Source organism: Mustela putorius, unplaced genomic scaffold (assembly GCF_011764305.1).
Source record: "Mustela putorius furo isolate JIRA1106 unplaced genomic scaffold, ASM1176430v1.1 tig00000832_pilon_pilon_pilon, whole genome shotgun sequence".
Classification (NCBI taxonomy): Eukaryota; Metazoa; Chordata; class Mammalia; order Carnivora; family Mustelidae; genus Mustela; species Mustela putorius.
The window spans coordinates 876,737-899,579 of record NW_025421491.1 but is presented as its reverse complement, the minus strand read 5'-3'; the positions used below and the strand labels follow the sequence as shown (position 1 = coordinate 899,579).

The 22,843-nt window shown below is 36.6% G+C and overlaps 1 protein-coding gene across 11 annotated transcripts in view; it reads right to left on the bottom strand.

The window, feature by feature from the left end:
• SYNJ1 (synaptojanin 1) overlaps positions 1-22,843 on the bottom strand; it is an 87,012-nt gene that overhangs the window by 42,730 nt on the left and 21,439 nt on the right. For all 11 annotated transcript variants that reach the window (XM_013058844.2, XM_013058847.2, XM_013058850.2 and 8 more), the window contains exons 3-11: positions 21,113-21,199; positions 19,285-19,552; positions 15,881-16,106; positions 14,744-14,827; positions 9,061-9,122; positions 7,345-7,441; positions 6,058-6,227; positions 4,891-4,972; positions 2,334-2,486 (exon numbers count right to left, since the gene is read on the bottom strand). In XM_013058844.2, coding sequence (XP_012914298.1) covers positions 2,334-2,486; positions 4,891-4,972; positions 6,058-6,227; positions 7,345-7,441; positions 9,061-9,122; positions 14,744-14,827; positions 15,881-16,106; positions 19,285-19,552; positions 21,113-21,199 — 1,229 coding nt within the window. The remainder of the gene's footprint in view (positions 1-2,333; positions 2,487-4,890; positions 4,973-6,057; positions 6,228-7,344; positions 7,442-9,060; positions 9,123-14,743; positions 14,828-15,880; positions 16,107-19,284; positions 19,553-21,112; positions 21,200-22,843) is intronic.

The window sequence follows — 22,843 nt, the reverse complement described above, 5'->3', positions numbered from 1 at the left end:
CCAGGATATCGAGCACTGATGTGCTCTGAGACTTCAAAGTATGTTAATGGTAAAAAAATAAAATTGGAATTGCTCCTAAATAACTTTAATATTAGTCAAAACTAAGACTGAACATAAGAATGAAGGACTGGTCTAAAAAGAAATTTATAATTCCAGTTCATAAATATTAAATGCAAACTACAGTTTGTCATTTTGTTGGTCTTAGATCATTTTATTGCCTATGCAAATATAAATAATAAAAATGATAAACTGAGGCCAATTCCTCTAGTGCAAGAGCTGATTTTAACTTCTTTTTTGAGTACAGTTGAGACACACTGTTACATTAGTTTCAGGTGTTCAGCACAGTGATTAGGTAACTCTCTATGTTACACTAGGCACACTGCCAGCGTAGCTACCATCTGTCACCATGAAACGTTATGACAATACCGTGGACTATATTCCCTATGCTGTGCCTTTCATTCCTGTGATGCTTTCATTCCATAACTGGAAGCCTGTATTTCCTGATTATAACTTTTAATGAACACATATTTTACTTAAGCATATTAGTTACCATAAAGATTTCTTTTGATCTTACGGATTTTGATGTCTTAAAACAAACAAGTAAACAAAAACAAACCCAAACTCTTGCCTTTTAGAAAACCGCTTCAGTTTGTAATATGTAATTTTCATTCCTTACAGAAATATCAGTAATTTGAGAATTAAAACATTATTTCCTTCCACATGGTAATACATACAAATGACATTATTTGAAAAGACACTCACCATTCACATTATCAGGCAATTAATCAAAAGGAACCCAGAGAAAGGAAAAGAAAGAGCAGTTCAGATGTTAGAGTTTAGTTTAATTCAGACTCGTATATTTAATATGTGAAATTTCATTTCTATTATGTTAGAGACAAAAGACCACTGAAAATATATGTAACCTGTATATATATATATTGTCACAGTTACTGCAGAAACCAAAAGGCAGAAGAACAGAATATTTTAAGCAATGGTTGTAGAGAATTAAGTTTTAGCAGTAAGAATGATATTATCTATTTTAAAAGAGTAATAAAGGAGGTTTAACAATTTAAGGTTTTCAAAAATAGGACCCATTTAAGAAGTAAATACTTGTAAATGTCAACAAAATCAATTCTGTGAACTGAACAAAAGCAGCTTTGCAGGTAAGGCCAATACCTCTGAAGAGAGAGAGGCACGGCATTTTATGAGACATAGAAGAGGAAGAAGACTTGGAAATTAAAAGAAGACTTAGAGATGATGAATGTACTTATTTCTTACTTATTTCTGTACTTGAGGTAATTTGAAGAATTGTAGAAATTTAAAATGTTATTAAAATCCAATTGAGAACAGGAGGCTTTAAAAGGCAGTGTTTAAGCATATAGAATAAGTCCCTTAATAAGTGCCAAATACTAGAGGAGAAAGTGGCCTGTAGATAAGGCCAGCAACATAAAGCAATGATGTGGCACAGAATTATAAGTAAGCCCATCTCTCACACTTCTTTTGTACATTTTGATAGCCTCCTTTTCAAGGTAAGATAAATAAAAGAACAGAAACTTAATAATCAAGCCCTAAAGGTGTTGGGCTCATAGGAAGTATTGCATAAATTGTCCAGTGATTTGTTTATCCATCCACCATTTGTCACAATTCTATTAAAAAGTAGGTACTACAAGGGCTGGGAACACAAAGCCAAATGTGACAGGACCCTTCAGTAGGATGACTATGGTTTAAAAAAATCATCTTTATAATCAAAATAAACAACACAATAAGTAAAACAGGTAGGTAAGGGAAAATCATGAAAAAAAAGTGTGAGCAATACATACATAGGCCTACTGGATTATATCCCTAAACAACTAAATATGTCATATTAATACCCCCCAAACCTAGGGAAATAACTCTCTTCCATCCAACCACTAGTATCTCCTACAAAAGGAAGTGTTGAAGTGTTATATTACGGCATAATATAACAGAATTCTGAAACAGATACCTAAAAAAACCCAACATTCATTCATTCCTTTAGTCATTCATTCCTTTAGTCATTCATTCATTCATTCCTTTATTCATTCATTTATAAATGAGAGCAAGTGGAGGGGAGGGGTGTAGTGGGAGAGAATCCCAAGCAGGCTCCCCATTGAGAGTGGAGCCTGCGAGGTGCGGGGGTGGTCCTCAATCTTAGGACCCAATGGATTATGACCTGAGCTGAAACCAAGAGTTGGTCACTTAATCAACTGAGCCACCCAGATGCCCCCAACTATTAATTTTAAAAGAGATGATTTAAAAGCTTATTAAAAGGAAAATGAGGATCTTTTGTAACATTATGATAAATCTAGATCTACCTTAGCCTTTCCTTCAAGAGCTCCGGTCCCTGCGTATATCTTACTGATTGAATCACCATTCACGGACCACATCGACCTAAAAACTTCTTGAAAGCGAGTCACCAACTGAGGCTTTTCAGCTAAGCCAAGAGCTTCCAGCTGTTTTGTTAGCATCTAAAATGGCAAAAGAGAAACTTTTATAAGTATGTTGATTGATACATTGTAATGTGACTTTTTAAGAACTACAAGAATCAAAAAATTTAGTTTATAGGACTATGTGGCAGGATTCTGAAACCTTACCGGTTTACTAGGCTGCATTCTATCCCACCATTTCAATTTTTAAAGTAAATACCACAACAGTGAAGCTTACAAGTACCTTAATATTCCCATGTAGCAATATCCTTTCTGGTTAAATGGTAAAATTAACCTTATTAAAAGGTCTCTATAAATCAAACTGGTTTAAAACTTAAAGAACTAACTATTCAACAGCATGCATTGGAGCACATAAAAATATCTGCATAGGTTATCTAAATAGAGATACAAATAACTAATTTTCTCTAATTTTTGGATTGGGTGTTATACATTTGGGTGATTAAAATCACGAGATTATGAAAAAGTAGAGTTGTTCTTGAACTATCACAAAAATAAATAAATTAGTCTTATTTCTGAATAAAGTCATGACAGTTTAATGTATAAAACCTATATTGGTAATGCCTTTAAGGGGAGCTGACGGGAATACATCGTGCAAGAATGCAAGGTCTTCAGGCCACCACAATTCCTTCATCACAGGTAACAATAAACGTGTTTAGAAGTCATTCGCCTTTGGAACTTTGGCCTTTAAATCTGTCAGTCAAAGCAATGCATAATCTTTACTCAGTCCATTTGTCTTATTTGGAATCCAACCGTGTTTTATGGCTTGCGTTTTTACTTAACTCCTTCCTGTTTATGTTTCTTTTTATCTGTATCATGATTATCCATACTTACAAAAAGATCAAAAACTAAAATAAAATTTTAAAAAACACTAAACCAGGTTCATTTGTTACCTATGGACTTATACCAGAGCTGTTCTTCGTTAGCATGAAGAATAAAACAAAATTGGGTTCTAGCACCATCTCTATCATTTATAGCTCCCTCTTTTCAAGGAATTTGGGAAAACTAGTCTTAGCTTCTAGTTTGGCTTGGCCTACTCTAGCAGTAAATTTTGTAACCAGTCAACCAATTGCTATATACGAGGGAGTACTCTCTCACCTAGTTACCAACAGTGGATACCGGCTAAGTCAGATTCTGAGAACTAATATTTGCTACACTTTTAATGAAGACTTTCAAGTATTTCAGTAAGTTTACTCTCAGAATCTAAGTAAACATATTCAGTCACTTGAAAACACAACTCAAAACAAATCCAAACCATGTGATAAATGCCATTCAAATGACCAGACCCCTGCTTTTACTTTTCTCGTCTCTGTCATATTTTCTACATAAATTATAATAAGACTCAATGACAGAGTGTTTAATAAAAAGGCACAACAGTAAAAATTATTTAGCTACGGTGAAGAATACATTTCTGTAGCAGAGAAATCTACACACTGTGCTTTCATTTTGAGACAGAAAGAACCTCAGTTGCAAAGTAACTAATTAGCCAATGTCCTGGCCAAATTTAAGATCATTAACTTGAAAAAATTAAGAACACATTATTTCCTATTCTTGTTTTTATAGTATCTGAGAGCTAAGCTAAGTTCCTATGTAACTAAATGAAGACCCATCACAGCCTTATGACCCCTACAGTTGCATAACAGGAAAGATTTAGAATGCTCAGCATTGCCAGTATGTCTATATTAGACTGAATTTACAGATATGTAGTAAAGAAAAAAAAAACTTTTAAACAAAGACTTTGTTACAGAAGCTCAATCTAATTCACTCTCATTCTCACTAACAACTGCATTTTCATCGATCCTGTTTTTTGTAGCTACTGATTTGAAAACACCATATAAATTGCACTGGGTTACAGACTGTCAAAAATATAACCCTATAGACGTGAAAAAGGATCCTCCCCAATTCTGAAGAAACTACACAAAGAACAAAGGCCAATATGTATACATACATTATGTATGTGTGTGTATATATATATGTATATATTTTTTTCTTCCAGAAGACAAAAGAAGTAATTGTTGGAATAGTATAAATAGCAGTTTTTAAAGGGAAAATTAAGGAACAACACAGGGAAACATCAGCTATCTACAGAGAGTATTTAAAACAGGTAAAGGGAACATTTAAATGAAAAGGAATTTTGAGGGAGGAAAAACCCGTAAGAGAAGAAATACCTTTAATGAAACATAATTTCATTTTATGAAAAGTAATGAGAAACACAAATATTACAAAAACATTAAAAGGAGGTCGGATTACAAGGTGGTGGGTATTAGAGAGGGCACGGATTGCATGGAGCACTGGGTGTGGTGCAAAAATAATGAATACTGTTATGCTGAAAATAAAAAATAAATTTAAAAAAAATTAAAAAAAAAAGAGGCATTTGATACAAGTCACATACATACATTTCAACTTTTTTTTTTTTTTTTTTTTTTACCTCTAAGCCAAGGAATGCCTGCACACTGTTTGTTCTATCAAGACAATCCAAGCAGTTTGTTCGAACTGTACCACTCTGGCATCTGCAACAAATTCAGTAAAGTTTAACAGCTAGTTTGAAACACAAATAATAAAGCTAAAACAAAATGAGAACAATTAAGGTGATTAAAATATAATATCCACTTTTTTTTAAGCATCCACTTTTTACTCCCAACTTTTTATTACCACACACACACACACACACCACAAATGAAAGAATTTACAGCAAACATCCATATACCCACCATCTAGATTCTACAACTGTTAACATTCTGTCATATACTCCTTATCACATATCTACTTATCTACACCCACTTATTTTTAATTAGGCCAGTAGTCAGAAGCTAAATATGCATTCAAATTTATGACCTCATAGCTCTTCACACATAAAAGATAATCAAATATTTATGGAAGAAATTTTAGGTTTTTAACCTAAGATGTTATCTCTACTGACCTATGCGAAATTCTATGGCATTGAAACTAAATATTGCACAAATTGATAAAGCTAAAAGTTTGAGCTTTGTTCACTGAAGTCTACCTCATCCCATACTCTGACCTTAATTTCTTCAGTACATACTTTCCTCCTCTACAACATAATCAAAAACTGAAGATTTAAATTATACTAAAGCAGATAATAAACTATGTCTTTTACTTCTATTTGCAGTTAATAGTCCTTACTGAAGTCAAGATATATTAAAATATTAGTTTTAAGGGAGAAGTGAGATAGTTTCACTGATAATAGCATGAGGTCTGCAGGCAGATAAATCCTAGCTCTAATACTTTTTAGCTATCTGATTTGGGGCAAATTATAGTCTATGCCTCAATCTCCTCAAAGGTTAATGGGGATAATAACTGAACTGATCCCTTCAACTGCTGGTACAGGTACATGTAAAGACTACATACACTGCCTGGCTCAAAATATGTGCCCAATAATATAAGCTCTTGTTACTACTACTTGTTCAATTCTAAAGAGAGAAAAACAAGCCTAAAATCAAGTAGCATAAAGATACTTTATTTTATGATAAACTTTGGTATTAAAAAAAGGAAATTTAAGAGCTCATTGTTAAGAATAATTTTTATAATATAGCAAAGTCCCAACTCAAAAAGAAGAGAAATAGAGAAGTCAAACCTTTGAACTTCACTTCCATTGAAATAAAAAAATCCATAATCTACAAACTTTTGGACTTGAGGTTTAAGAACACTATGCAATTTTTCTGCCTTTCCTCCTTTAACCATTTGATGATAGTCAAAATTCACCATCTGGATATCAGCAGCATGTTCAGAAGCTTTCAAATGACTCTGAAAGTAAAAAGGCAAATACTCATCTAAATGTTAACTAAATACGACCTTATCAAGTAATGTTAAAATGGGACCTTACATTTTAAATTTAAACCTCGGCACGGTCCCTTGAAATCTCACTGATCTCACACAAAGCTTGCATCGATGCTGGCAGTAAAATGGAAAATTACTTTCTGATATCCAGTAACATCTTTTTTGTAAAACCTCACATATGGTCCCCAAGAGATTAGGAGACATAATTAACATCAGAGAAGTTAAATAATATTCTCATCTGGTTTAGAAAATTAAACCACCAGCACTTCATTTTTTATAAATTTAGTATCTCTATCTGTTATAGAATCTCAAAATAAAGTAACTGATTTAAGACAAAACCCATCAAAAACTGAAAAATTCATTTTTGATACTTTCATTCAAATGTTTTAAAGGTCATTTTCTAAAGTATAATCTGTCTAATAGCATTTATTTCACAAGCTTAAAAACAAAATAGTCAAAGAATTAAGTCACTTCCAGACTTCATGAGACTAAACTTCAGAAAATGTTCTCTTAACTATTCTGTTTGATTTGAGCTTACAATCTTATGGAACACCATCATTTATATTAATTATTGATTCAATGAGTGTTTATGAGGAATATTTTTTCTTCAGAAGTTGAACATATCTTTGGGTTCTTTTTTACTTAAAATTCTCAAACTTTCATCAATACAAGAAGGTCTAGCTTTGCGTGTATACAAATGAGTTATTCACCATTTCATAGGTTTAAAACAATGACTGTGGTTTCTAGGAAATAGGCAAGACGATGAACAGATGAAGGAGGAAACTGCCTGGTATCTTTTTACCAGTGACAGATGAACATTTTTTAGAGAGGAGGATATTCTTCTGCTTCTCCACGGCCTAAATAAGTACATTTCAGAAAACAGCATCAATTGCTTTGAAAGCTTTCCATAATCCCAATTTTAGCAACATTATGTAAAACTGGTTCTTAGTAGCCCGAAGAGTTAATGGTTCCAACAAGTACCCAGCCTTTTTCTAGGAAGTAATTTCATTATTGTATCATATTATTTTTTAATATCTTCTACACGTCCATGGGCCAGCACAAAAGAAAAAATGTTCATGCCTACCTGGAAAGCCTTACTTAGCATATGTTCACCTTCCTTAGATCCAAGCAAATTTACTATTATTTGTTTACCATATAAATTCTTAAGTGTTCTAAAATGCCTATTAAAGAAAAAAAGAGGAAATAAACATATGTCAAGTGATAAGTGATAAACTAATTTTTTCTTCAACAAACAGAAATCCATTAAATAGAACCTATAAGACGGTTTCCTAAATTTCTAGAATTGGCAAAACTGGATACAAATTCATTGACCAATTCATTCCTCTCAAAACTCTGAATTTATCAAAAATTCAGTTAATGCCTCTGACCCATCAATGCTGAGACTCCCACCTGTGCTGAAGCTGCTGGACCCACCCAGCCCCTCTTCGCTCTGTGAGGCTGGTGCCACCTAAGCACGGAGAACACAAGCCATCCGGCTTGGGGTGGCAGCTATGGCAGAGGGCTGCACCTCATATGTGAGGACGGCACATATTCCGTGGGTATCCAGGACCTCCTTAACGGTTCTAATCTTATGAAAAATAGGCCACCCACCCATCTCTCCTCCAGGAACCCTCCGCTTGTTTCCTAGAGTTAAGAGTCTCTTATAGTTTGCCTCCTTCTCTGTTTTCATCTTTTTTTATTTTCCTTCCCTTTTCCGATGTTCATTGGTTTTGTTTCTTAGATTCCACATACGAGTGAAATCATATGGTATTTCTCTTTCTCAGACTGGCTTATTTTGCTTAGCCTTACACACTCTAGTTCTATCAACATCATTGCAAACGGCAAGGTTTCATTGTTCTTGATACCTGAGTAATAGCCCATTGTATATGCACCACCTTTTTTTTTACCCATTCATCAGTCGATGGACATCTGGGCTCTTTCCATAGTTGACTATTATGGACGTTGCTACTATAAACACTGGGGTGCATGTGTCCCTTCGAATCATTATGTTTGTATCCTTTGGATAAATACCTAGTAGTCAATTGCTGGGTCATAGGGTAATTCTATTTTTAACTTTCTGAGGAACCTCTATATTGTTTTCCAGAGTGGCTGTATCTGTTTGCATTCCTGCCAACAATGTAAGCAGGTTCCCCTTTCTCTGCATCCCAACCAATACCTGTTGTCTCCTGACTTGTTAATTTTAGCCATTCTGACTGTGAGTGGGATCTCATTGTGGTTTTGATTTGTATTTCTCCAATACCAAGTGATGTTGAGCATTTTTTCATGTGTCTGTTGGCCCTCTGGATGTCTTCTTTGGAGAAATGTCTGTTCATGTCTTCTGCCCATTTCTTAACCAGATTTTTTGTTTTTGGAGTGCTGAGTTTGAGAAGTTCTTTCTCATTCCCACTTCTGTTTCCCTTGCTTTTGGAGGCGTGTCTAGCAAGAAACTGCTGTGTGCTGTCTTTGAAATCTAGTGTGCATTTATTTAACACTTACAGTACATCTCAATTTGGACTAACTATATTTCAAGTACTCAGTAGCCACAAGTGGCTAGTGGTTACCCTATTAGCATATATTCAAAGACGTGGTTTTGAGGCCAAGAGATCAAGACCCACAACCCAGTGCTACCAACCCCAGAAGTCATAATACTGGGTATCACTTTCTTCTGGTTAAATTAGGAGTCAAAAGAAATTTTACTTTGAGCCAAAACAAGCTGAAATGAATCAGTAAAATAAATAACTAGTTTTGTTGCTTAACAATATCAAAACTTATACCATTATATAAAAATAATTAGTTTTACCTGTCAAAAGCAGGGGCATTGGCTTCAAATCCCCTTGACATACGAACACGATGAGATCCCACCTACAAGAGAAACACATTTAATCATACCAAAAGCCAACATGTAGACAATACGTAGTAATTCATCTGTTGAACAAAAAATAGTACATTGAATAATTGATTTTCATTCATATTATTGTTTTTAAAAAGGCCAAGTTCAACCTTTCCTTTATTTTTAAAAACATGACCTCATTAAAAAGAAAAAAACAAACAAACAAACAAAACCTAGAGGGGTGCCTGGGTGACTCAGTTGTTAAACTTTGGCTCAGGTCAGGATACCAGGGTCCTGGGATGAGCCCCACATGCCTGTTGGGCTCCCTGCTCAGCGGGAAGCCTGCTTCTGCCTCTCCCACTCCCCTGCTTGTGTTCCCTCTTTCTCCACCAAATAAATAAATAAATAATCTGTCTCTCTCTCTGTCAAATAAATAATCTTAAAAAAAGAGAAACATTCATAACTAATAACAATTTTTACTTACAAAAGATTTTTTTAAAAAAGATTTCATTTATTTATTTGCCAGACAGAGATCACAAGTAGGTAGAGAGGCAGGCAGAAAGAGAGAGAAGGGGAAGCAGGCTCCCCTTGAAGTAGAGAGCCTGATATGGGGCTCAATCCCAGGACCCTGAGATCATGACCTAAGCCAAAGGCAGAGGCTTCAACCCACTGAGCCACCCAGGCGCCCCCAAAAGATATTTTTAAGAGGTCTTTTGTATACATTACCTTGTTTTAAGCTCAAACTACATGCCTGTGTAAGTTAACATATTACTACCATCTGGGTAATAAAAAAATTGAAATGTAGACAAGTGAAATAACTTGTCCTCTCAGATCAAGAGAACTAATTAAAACAAACAAACAAAAAAGATTCACACAAGAATTCAGGTCTCCTGGGGCACCTGCTTCCTCCTCTCTCTCTGCCTGCCTCTCTGTCTACTTGTGATCTCTGTCAGATAAATAAAGAAAAAATCTAAAAAAAAAAAAAAAAAAAAAAAGAATTCAGGTCTCCTGAACTAAATTTCTACTCTTCCAAGCTGCCTACAAATGCAATGTCTACATATTTTTCTTTGTTATGCTAAATGCTCTATTACTTCTCCTTCATCCAAAGATTCAACAAATTAAAAAACACTGTTCCTGGGGTGCCTGGGTGGCTCAGTTGGTTAAGCGACTGCCTTTGGCTCAGGTCATGATCCTGGAGTCTTGGCAGGGAGTCTGCTTCTCCCACTGACCTCTCTCCTCTCATGCTCTCTCTCTTTCTCAAATAAATAAATAAAATTTTAAAAAAAAAAATCACTGGGGCACCTGGGTGGCTCAGTGGGTTAAAGCCTCTGCCTTCAGCTCAGGTCATGATCCCAGGGTCCTGGGATGGAGCCCAGCATCAGGTTCTCTGCTCTGAGGGAAGCCTGCTTCCTCCTCTCTCTCTCTACCTGCCTCTCTGCGTACTTGTGATCTCTGTCAAGTAAATAAATAAAATCTTAAAAAAAAAATCTATCCTCTAAAAAAAAGTAAAAATAAAAATAAAAGTGATGGCAGATTATTTCCATGAACTTCACTTTTAAACATTTCCCTCAGAAGCTCTGGTATCAAAGTTCCCCAGAATTCATTCTCCCCAGTTTGAACAAAGTGACTTTGAAAGGGCATGGGAAGAGGGCTACCAAACCAGTCACACAGTTTAACAAGTAAAATCAGAAAATAAGCTCTAACATGCTCATCCAGTTTGAAATTTGAATTAATAGTATTATCCATTCATCACACATCCTTCTCTCCTGAAAGTGAGACAATCTAGTGACTCTCCTGATAACCAGTATTTTCTCTTTGATGTTTTTTCTTTTCAATAAGAAATGATTTTCCTAATGTCACACCTATATTCAAGTTCATTTTATGGTGCTTAATAGTCTTTATAAAATTTTAAAATTTGAAAGATGTGTACCCCAAGACATGAAGCATTTTAGACTGAAGAAAACTCAACAAAAGTCGATACCTTTTCTTTGGAGTACTCTCAGGTAATTGCCTACAACTCTATAAAGGTCCAAGCCTCAGCATTTTTCTACTGATTAATATTTATCTTGCACAGTACTGCCAACTGCCAAAAAGGTAAAAAAAAAAATACAAGTACTGTTTTTCAGGCAATGGTTGTGATTGTTCCCCATCACTCTGGTCTTTGACACACAACTAGCTATACATCATAACTCTTAGTAACACATTGGTTAAACTAGACTGGTTTTATTACTCAATTAGGTTTTAGGACAACTGCCTAAAAAAAAATTTATAATAAAAGAGCTCTTATATTAATGGCGATAAAAGCAGTACTCCAGAAAGTTGTAAGGTTTTAAATAGCCATAAACTTATCCAATTTTTTAAAAGGTTGTACCAAAAATATCTTTTAAAAACAATTTAATTGGGTGGTATAGAACATCATTTTCCATTAATACTACTGCTTCATGTTTACATATTTCTCTAACTTCAATTAGACCCAAAGTTGAGTGTGCAGCACTATACGAGACATAGCTCTGATGAGGCTTTCCATCCTTTAAGGCTAATATAGCTATAATATAATGTCAGAGTAACAGTTTAAATTGTAAAAGTTAAAGAACTTCTGAGAAAGGAAGTCATAAGTAAAATCCATGAGTGTGCCACCACTTAAAGTACCATTCTTATCTGTGTAGCACCTTAGGACAACTCCTAGTAATTCCTCAAACTAATTTATATTGACATTTACCTGTTCCGTAAAAGGTCTACCCACCCCAAACAGATGATAAGCTCTCTCTGAATCATCAGTGTAGTCCTTAAATCTGTATACAGTATGCACTCAGTATAGAATAATATACACCGGAGGACCTTAAGTATTTAATGAAGAGATCAGTGTGGAGGAGGGACTGAAGCCATTTAAGGAGACCTGAGTGCACTCTCCCGAAGGACGGCAAACTTTAATTTGGGGAGAGAAGATACTTGTTAGAAGACGCAAGGCATGAAGTTGGTTGGACAGGCAGAGGAAAGCAGATGGTGAAGAAAAGGGCGCCTCACAGAGCTGATGAGCATAACATAACGTAAGTGGGCAGCACTGCCGGAGAGCTGGGAGGAGACAGTCTGGAAACCGTGAGCGTCTTCCAGGCAAGCAGCAATGAGGAAGAGCCGAACTGGGATGCCAGAGCGGGAAGTGAAAGCAAGGGAGAGTCCCAGGGCCTAGGAGGACGCTGGGTTAAGTATCACAGGGCTACCTATGCTGGTTCAGGATTGGCTGTTAGAGCAGACGGGGCTGGAGATGCTTCAAGGTCAACAGAATAACATCAGGTACACAGAAGTTCTCAAATGTGAATGGTAGGGAACTTGGTTAAAAATACAGATTTCTGGTCACATTTCAAGAGATTCTGTTTCAGCTGATGTGAAGTTGAGACCATGAATCTTTATTTTAAAATCACCTCAGAGGATCCTTCAAAATCTCACAATTAAAAAAGCCTCAGAGGAATTATCTGTGGGCATAAGAGGCAAGTGAAGGGACAAGTCCCAAGGAATCTCTGTCCGTGCCTTTCGCAAGGTAACACAAACTTCAAGGAACCCTAAAATTAATTCCAGTCCTGAGAATACAAAGGACACCTAACAATCATTTTTAACCACTCTCTATCAAAAGCTCTTGCTTGTTTTTTAAGGGGAAATAAATTTGGGGACTTCGTATTTTATATATTTAAAAATAAATATCTATTTTTCAGTTTTTAAAAAGTGATGAAGTATTTTCATTCCTTTCTTACCTATTCTTAAAATGAGGGGGGAAATGTTTTTCTGTAAAAGATACTTATGAAACTAATCTACTTCTGTTCAAAAAAAGGTTGACTTTAAAAACTACTAAGCTAGATAACTGATAACTGGGACAAAAGGCCAGCTCTATGACAATTTAGCAGAATTGTTGGATTGCCTTGTCTTAAAAATTACTATATCAAGAAATGCGTGATTTTAAAATCTGTAGCTTTCAGCCTTTAAACAGTATGACATGGGCAAGACAGACTATGTGGGCCAGCCCCAGAACACAGCCTCACCCAGGGTGGATCACACAATGTAACTTAACTATTCAAGATCCAACCATACTGAATAATCAAACACTATGTTTCTGAGCTTCTAATAAAATATCACAGACAGCAGCTAACAGAGGGCCCGGAAATAGGTCATCCCCATTTCTTACACTGCCCTGTCTCTAAGCAAAAGAATTCACATTCCTCAAAACAAGGCTTTAGGAATGTTCTTAAAGCAAACATTCCAAACACCCTTCTCTGATCCCAGAGGCTTAGGAGAGGTGGATGAGGGTTGGGATTCTTTCCCAAAAGAGACTTGGGGAGAGATAGACCTACTTAAGTTACCCCTAAATGCCAAGTCAAAATTTTTTACAAGAACTCGGGAATTGTAACTGCTTTCAATTCCTGTTAATTCTTGGCCTGTCTTACGTAAATTGCAGTATTGCAAAGGTTCAAGTGGTCTGCAATCTTTCTCCACTCCAGCTATCCTAAAATGTAAGAGATCTAGCTGTGAACTAAAAGGAGGCAAGATTTTTTTTTTGTCCATTTTCTCAGTATTATAGGCTAAAGCATAAAACTTGCTAGACAATACATACTAGAAGTCTAAAATGAAAATAATGTACACTTTAGGGATTAAAGGTTTTTGAATATAAATAAAATGTAATGGGATCGGGAAGGAGACAAACCGTAAGAGACTCTTACTGTCACAAAACAAACTGAGGGTTGCCAGGGGAAGGGGGGGGAGGGAGGGGGTGGGGTTATGGACATTGGGGAGGGTATATGCTATGGTGAGTGCTTTGAAGTGTGTAAACCTGGTGATTCACAGACTTGTACCCCTGGGGCTAAAATACATTATATGTTTATAAAAAAATTAAATTAAAAAAAATCTACACAAAAATGTAAAATCACACTATTATGGGCCATCTAATAGTACAAACCTACAGGAAAAAAAATCTTATATTTTAAAGATTAGATGTTTACATCAACAAAGTTAAAAATATCAGGAAGCAAATCAGAGAACATATTAAAGATAACAGGTTACTACAAATTATAAAGTAAATTTCAATAGCAGATGTATTATTGATAACAATAGCTAACCCTCACACATGCTGCGTGTGGGTACCATGCATTGGTCTTAGTACTTTTCATTTTATCCTTACAACCCTATGCACAGGAACTACTAATAGTATTATTTTTCCTGTTTTATAGATAAACAAACGGAGACATAGAGGCGTTAAACCACTTGCCCCAGATCATACAGCTAGTAGTGGCAGAGTAGGTATCCAAACTGAGAAATCTGGTTTCAGAAGCCTTTTTTTTAAAACTACATTCTTCTAACTAAAGAGGCTAAATTATTATTTATTAAGATACTGAGACAGTAAATAAGAAACAATGAATATCAAGTGCTATGGAACATTACAATTTTCATATTAAATACAGCAGTTAATTTCTATGGACATTTGAAAGAACATTAAATCAAAAATATCTAAGACAATTCCACGAACTCTTATATTTAGCCCTTGTTTGTCAATCTATCTAATATTACTAAACTGAGTAACAGAACTATCCAATGAACTGTCCTGAAAGTTTAGAAAACATGGAAAATATTCAAGAGAAAAACACAAGATAAAACAATGTTACACAGATACCTGCAACCCTGGTTGCTCCCAGAACAATGGAACAGATCCCCGGATTTGTATGAAAGAAGAAACAGAGTCATCTAAGTACACAACCTACAGAGAAAAATCAGATATAAAATATTTCCACAAAGTTATTTCCTCTACATAACAAAGACAAATTTACTAACATCTGTTGCCTGCTAGTTTTGTCTTATGACCAGACTCTCGCATATAATTAATTGTCCAAACAAAATATCTAGAAGAGGCAACTAAATAAGTTTGACTTTCTTTTAATAAGTAATAGTTTTGCTGTATATTATCCAAAAAAGAGTAAAAACATAAGCATATGTATCATAACTTTTAAAAAGGAATGCCTTCTAAATCTCAATATTTTACACACTTACCTTTATATTTAATTTTTTTAGGTTTTTTTTTTTTTAATATTTTTCAAAAACTAATTTGAAGAACTGAGTCAGGCTTGGGGTGTGGCCTGAATTTCAATTCAATAGTTTCAGAGCCAAAAATGTCGTAATTTTAAAAAAATTCCACAACTCTACACATTTCTCAGTGCTCAACAAGGTAAGTGTTATCTTGACCCCCTTATCTATTTCCCCCAGCCACCTGCCCCCTCTGGCAACCACCTGTTTGTTCTCTGTATTTAGGAGTCTTTTTTGTTTTGTTTTGTCTCTTTTTTCTTCATTCGTTTTGTTTCTCAAATTCCACATGAGTGAAAACATATGGTATTTGTCTATCTCTGACTGCAAATGCCATAACTTAATTTTAGATGGTATATATATCTACTTTTAAAGCTGGGGTTTGATTTAATTTCACAAAAAAGTTGTCTTTTTATTAAGACATTTTTATTAAGTTGTCATGCTCTATAATTGAAGATTTTAAAAATTCAATACCAAAATGTACAGCATTGACAACAGCATGCTAATTAGTAAAATTCTTGTTACTCATTTGAAGAGCCATACCTAAGTTTGTTTATAAATAAGTTTGTCTCAGAGAAGCCTTCCTTAAGGCCAGTAAGTAGCCAAGAACAACCACAAGATGACATTAAAAATGTGAGAAAAGGAGTTCTGAATCAAATGAAAATCTCTGGTTTTATTATTTTCTGGGCCTCTCATCTAATACATGAATTAAGCAATATAAAACACTATATACCTGTTCTGTTTCTACAAAATTAGCGACGTGACCGTCATCATTTGTTCCCCGGACGTTAAACCTGGTCCCAGCTCGTTCACAGCTGAGTCTGGAAATGAGGCAAGCCTTTGCCTGCTTATGAGCAGCATAAATTGTTCTGATTTCTACTCCCCCACACATGAGGCGTAATAGCCAGTCATCACAATTCACACCATAGTGCTTGAGATGCAAGTGCAAAGACTGATTCCTAACAGAAAAAAAAATAACTCATTAGCTTACTGAATATCAGATAACATAGCATAAGTATTAAAACAATGCTCCTGAAACGTTAATTTAATGCTATTCAATTAAAAGGGCCTACAAATAAATCAATTCATTTACATTTACTATACTAGGAATCAGAAGAGAAGGCTAGATAATGCGATTTTTTGGCATATGACCTGTAGGTCTACAGAAAAGAAGCCTATCTTTTATATGTTTTTAGTATCTGTGCCCCATTCTGTTGACTTCTTATATAATATATACATAAACTAACTTTTCAAAAAAATGGATTTCATAGGCATATCCCCACCCCACTTTATAAAGCTCTACTCTTAACGCTCCACTTTAATAAAGCTACTTAATTTTAATTTAAATAGCCAATTGAACTAGAAGCATCCATATCAATACGTGTCTAGAGTTTTCCATTACTCCAAATAGTTTAGCATTCTAGGTAACAGAGGGGGCCGTGTTTCCAAACCTTTCTGGAGCAGAAAGTTTTACTCAAACACAAGGAAGCCCAGTGATTAGGAAACACATCAAAGCAGAATCCGGTATGGCTAAAGCAGGGACAGGGGCTGGAGTCCTGCTGGGTTGGCCACCTTCTCATCCTGCTGCCTGCCTCTACTGGGCTCTCAACAGGAACCTTAGTCCTCCAAAAAAAGCACGTGGAATTTCCCAACCAACGGATCACCAAGGAAACTATACTACACAGGAAAATTTCTGGCTGGTCTCTTCCGATAACAAAGCATTATAAAAATCAATTTTCTATAATATTGAAGATTGGTTCTTTGAGTTTTAAAACTCTTCTGTTTTATGCAGAAATTTTTTCTTAAGTACTCTGCGCTATCTTGCTGTCTTAGTCATTCATACACAGCACTACTGCTAGACCAGCTGTTGCCCAGCCCTTCTCCGAAGGGTACAGGCTGCAGGACAGGTGAAACAGAGTGACCATGTGCAGTTCTGGTAAGCCGTCCATGCAAGAAAGCGTAATGTAACTGAGTGGTGAGATTACTGCTGGGCTGACACTGAATCCAATGGCCATTATGTATTTTCAAAATGCGACTTCAGTTTTCGTGCGTTGATCGGAGGCCAAGTTCAAACGTGGCCAGCATATCTGGACACAACATCAAGTCCCATGACATGGCAGAGATCAAGGCAACGTACTTGCCCCCACTAAAAACAAGTGGGATCCTATACGTTCGTGCTGGTAGAGTTTCTCCCTCTGCCATCGGCTGTCATTTTTCTTTCCTGTCAATGTGTTGCTGTTTTATTTCTATTTAAATTTAAAAACAACTTTCAACTGGCAGCAGCTTCAAATCTCCAGTGGAATGACCTGACTTGGGTTTTGAGATAGGTGTTTGTGATGACAAAACTGACGTGGCCATATCCTGGGAAATAGCTCTACTAAGCTATGAGAGTAGGTACAGTAAATGCATAAAGCTTTCATTTTTCTATGCCAAGTGAAGCTCAAGAATGTCAATCCTTAGCAAAATTGCAAAAAGTGTAAAAATCAAAACTCATTTTTGGTGACTCTTACTTGTCTCCTGCTAGATGAACTCCCTCAATCTGTGACCTAAACTTGTTGCCACCTCCATCCTTTTTTTTTTTTTTTTTAAGATTTTTATTTATTTATTTGACAGAGAGAAATCACAAGTAGGCAGAGAGGCAGGCAGAGAGAGAGGGGGAAGCAGGCTCCCCGCTGAGCAAAGAGCCCGACGCGGGGCTCGACCCCAGGACCCTGAGATCATGACCCGAGCGGAAGGCAGAGGCTTAAAACACTGAGCCACCCAGGCGCCCCGCCACCTCCATCCTTAATTGAACTAACTAAATAAATAATTCCTACTGGTTAAACTTAACAAATGTGCTTAATTGCTGATCATTGAGCCAATGCATCCACTCCTGCTTAAAATTCTAATTATGTCAGGAAAACTTTTATCTCTTAATCTAAGGAATTTGGGCAAAGAATGAGCAGGGCGGAGGAGGGAAAAAAAGTGAGGCCAGTTGCCTGGCCCAGCTGTATCACCTTAAATGTTCAGGGATTTCTATGCCTCCTCCATCATGAAAAGTGTGGAGCTGACATGAGCAGAGCTCTCTGCACTCAGCTGCCCTCAACCCTTCCTTCCCTAGGCCACGGCCATCATCTCCTCCTTTGTGGGGCTCCAAGTCTCTGACTACAGTGCACCAGAGTCTTTTTTCATTCTGCTACTATGCCAGGCCAAAAAAGTTCCACATTAGCTACAAAGTTTCCGCTAAAATTAGTTTCTTATCCTCACATTGTTGTTGGTTTTGAGCCCTCAGACAGACAGCCAGAGCGATGGTTCAGACTCGATGTGCTCCTCAAGGACCATGGGTAGACGGTACAAGGGAGAGAGAAAGAAAATATACAGGAGGAACACCTTGATCTAACCTACTAAGGGAGACCCAAGAGCTGAGAGTCCTGGACTTTGGCCTTACAACATGGAAATAGAAAGAAATATAATTGCTACGTGATGTCAAGGAAAAAAATCAACAGTAATGCTGGCTGTGAACAAGAGAAGCACCATTCTAGAAATCTGGTCAGCTGCAATAAAGCAGTACTGATTAGAGTCACATGTGCCTACCCTTCATGCGTACTTATAGTACTGCACATTTACACATGACAATGAAATACATTTGTTACCTACTTAAGTCTTCCTTTATTATAGTATAAAACTTTATCCTAGTATGCCACTTCTTCATAGTCTATTGCTCTTGAATCAAGTTTATCTACCTATAACCTTTAAAACTAAAAATAAGGCAATGTTATCTTGGAGAAACAGTCTTGTCTCTGCTGGAGACAAGATCTCAAAACTAAGAAGAGTAAATATGGGTAATGCAATTTGATTATAACTAATTCATTCTTAATTTTAACATAAGTATCTTAAATATATTTCATAAATGAAAGGTCAGTCTAGATCAAGAAGAGCAAATGGGTCTTGTGTCCCATGAGAACTTCAGTAAGCTGGCACTGGATGTGTGACCCGCTCTACTGGATTCTGGAGCAGGGAAGAGCGGTGTGCTCAACCAGCAATGCCCGTCGCTGCTGTCTCTGGAAATAACTGATGAACACGCTATGACCCAAATCAAACTATTGCCCAGCAAGCACATGACTACAAAGGGGAAAAAAATGTTTAACGCAAACTCACCAGAAAAATCTATTATCAGTTGTGTGTTCTTGCATGCTACGATGTGCATTAAGACTCAGATCTAAACTAATTCCAGAGGCAGACCATGCAAAATAAAAGTTTCCCGAATTCAAAACTTTTCGCACTTCTGAAATGCGATCCTCATCTGAAGAATCAACTCGTAGTGATATAAATTCAGTGGAAGTAACTCGGAAAACTTCAGATTCTTGAATTTTTCCAACAGACATACACCCGGTGACTAAGACCAGGTAATGTAACATGGTATCACCTGCAAAAAACAAAGAATTAATTGGATTAAAAAGTCCCAATATTTTTCAGATTATTCAGTGTCTCCCAACTTTCTTGTCATGTCTCCAACTTTTTAAATCTGACAGCATGGTTATTTTAAACTGTCATGGATGGACATGTTTATATTTACAACTGGATTTTGGCAGAAGATGAAAAAAACCCTTGCTTAAACACATTTAGTATAACGCAGCATTTAAACATTAACAGAGTATCTCACATTGATGAAATTATTCCTCTACTAAATCTGGGGATATTCAAAATTTATCCAGTAAATATATATATATATATATGTATATATATATATATATATATATATATATACATATATGTTATCTTCCTCATTTTTCTTTTATGAATGCCAGGAAATCCAGATAAGACAATAAATGTGGGAATTCTTTGTAAATAGCACAGTGAAAAAAAAATGGAAAAAATATCAGTGTGAGCTGCCACTGCTGACACATGAACAGAAAGCCCCTGTTAACAACTTATAAAACAATTTGGTTTACGAAAACTTTCACAGAGATTTTTCACTCATTTTGACAAAAATTCTATGAAATTAGCAGGAAGGTGAAATTCAGCAGTGGTGTACTCTGACAGTGGGCTTGGAGCAGGCAACCAAGGCCCTGAATCTTGGCTCCACCACTCCACCACTATCTAGACTAAGTTCAGTGTCTTAACATAACCAACCTGAGATATTCTCCTTCATAAACCAGGATTAAAATAAACCTCGCTGGACTGTGACGGTATACCTGAGGCAGTATTAGTTATGCATCTAGGGACAGTGCTTTTTACATTCGAGAGATTCATAACAAATGACAAATCTCCACTTTACACACCAGCCCTCCTCAAAGTATGGCGCATGAGCTGTCACAGTGAGAAGGGTGCTTGTTCCAGAATGGAAACCAACTACCTCACTGTTTAGTTTGGCTGACTTTTTTTTTTCCTAGTAAGACTTTATCAGTGATGGAAGCCATGTGTTGGTTTGCATGATGGCGCAAGCTCCTTATCTCATCACAGACCAATAACAAAATGGTTCACGGACTGGTACCAGGCCTTGGGCCACACCTGCAGCCATGCTATACAGACAAACTGGTAATCACAAAGGTTACTCTGCAGCCCTCGGTGACACTAAGTGGCAGAGAGAGACTCAAGCTGAGATCTTTTAAATACAAAGCAGATGTCCTTTCCACTATAAACCAGAGCAATCAGCATGGTCCTCACTAGGACATCTTTTCCTAAAACACTGCACCAAAACCAAACAAAAAAGGGCAATACCCTGATTTTCTCTTTTGACAACAGATACCGATCTTAAATGTTTAAATAGGACAAATGTCTCTGTAACTTAAAATCAAGAGCCTGAGTATGTAGCATGCCTCTGTAACCAACAAACATTTTTCCAAGATTAGCGTAATTAGGGTTTAAAAGATGTTACCGTGCTTTTAGTTCAAATACAGAGTATGAAATTATATGTAAACAGTCTCTCAAATCCTTAGAATTAAAAATATGGAAAAAGATGAATTATACTGAATAATGAACTTACCAAGATTTAATCGTAAAACACCTAAGAGTCCATATGCATCCAGTACTTTGGAGTATGTACCCTTGATTGCCTCTTTTTCTGCAGATGCTACAAAAAAAAAAATTTCAGGGTAAGAAAAATGGCCTGAAACATTAGATTCTATTTAGCTAGAAAGCCAGAGTCTCAAAAAAAGCTGCTAAAATCGAAATCTGATTCTATTTTTTTTTAAAGTAGGCTGCATACCCAGTATGGAGGCCAATGCAGGGCTTGGAATCCACAACCCTAAGATCAAGACATGAACTGAGATCAAGAGTTGGACAGTCAACCAACTGAGCCATCCAGACGGCCCTGAATCTGATACTTAACCTAAATGTATCACATAAACTATTTTCTCAAATAGTAACTCAAATGTCCTACTTGAAGAGTCAACAACTTGTCCCAGCACCACTGATGAATTAATCCAGCTTCTCCCAATGATCTGAAGTACTGCCCTGAATAATACTTGCATGTTTTGGAGGTTGTTTTTGAATCTTCTTCTTTGTCCACTGATATGTTTGCCAATGTTTACTACCACCACTACCCTGGGTTATCATACCCCTAGTGGACATTATCCAACCCTTTTACCTACAATCTTTCAGAATCTGGCCTCAACCTTCTCTTTCTGCTTCTGCTTCATTTTTCATTACTCCCACAACCTGCGTTCTATGCTCTCATCACATTAAACGGCCCATTAATTAACCAAACGTGCTCTTTTATACCCCAGCACCTTTGCACAATTCTAACTTTCCTCTTGCAAGGCTCCACTTAACCTTCACCTTAAATAAACTTCACCCAAGGCCACTTTCTGGAAACCTCTCTACAGGCACAGTTCTTTCACAGAACTCCCTCTCCATGCTGCCGAAACATTTCCTATAGACCCATGACTTGTCTTTCCCATTAACCAGCCTGATCCTAGAAGGTGGGAGGGAACACTGTCCTAAGCATCCTGTCATCCCTGACATTTAGAATCGGGCTTGAAACACAGAAGATGACAAATGTTGAAATGATAAAAGCTAATGGCAACACTTGACAACAGAGTTTAGCGTAGGAACACAGATCTTCAGTTTGGCCTTTGTCTTGATTCATTTCTTCATAATGTTGATGTTATCTTGCCATTGAATATACCCCCACAGAATCATATCCCTAGGTCAGGGTGTTGTGGTTACTCTATTGAGAAACAAAAACAAATCCTGAATCTTTAAAGGAAAACTCTTCCTAGAGCAACTACAGTTACTAAAAAGTTGACCCCAAAACTCCAAAGAAATATAAGCCACCGTTGTATCTCAACGGACAATTCCAAAGAATTCTAAAGTCCACCAAATCCAGAAAGGTCTGATCCTCTTTCTCATTCTCTCCTTTCTCTTCTGTTTCGTTCCTTCTCTACTGTTCTCCCTTTCCACTCTCTATTCCACACCGCCAACTCACCTCCTGGCTGACTAGTTCACTCCTTATTTACCCTCATCTCTTGCCCCATACCCCCTTTTCCTTTCCTCATTCATCTCCTATACAGAATTATAGTAGATTTCAGCAATAGTATGTGTTCCACATTAGAAAAGCATGTTATGGGGCCTCTGGGTGGCTCAGTAGGTTAAGCGTCTGCCTTTGGCTCAGGTGAGGATCTCAGGGTCCTAAGATCCAGCCCTGAGTGGAGCTCCATTGAGCAACCTGCTCAGTGAGGAATCTGCTTCTTCTCCTCCCTCTGTACCCCCCCCC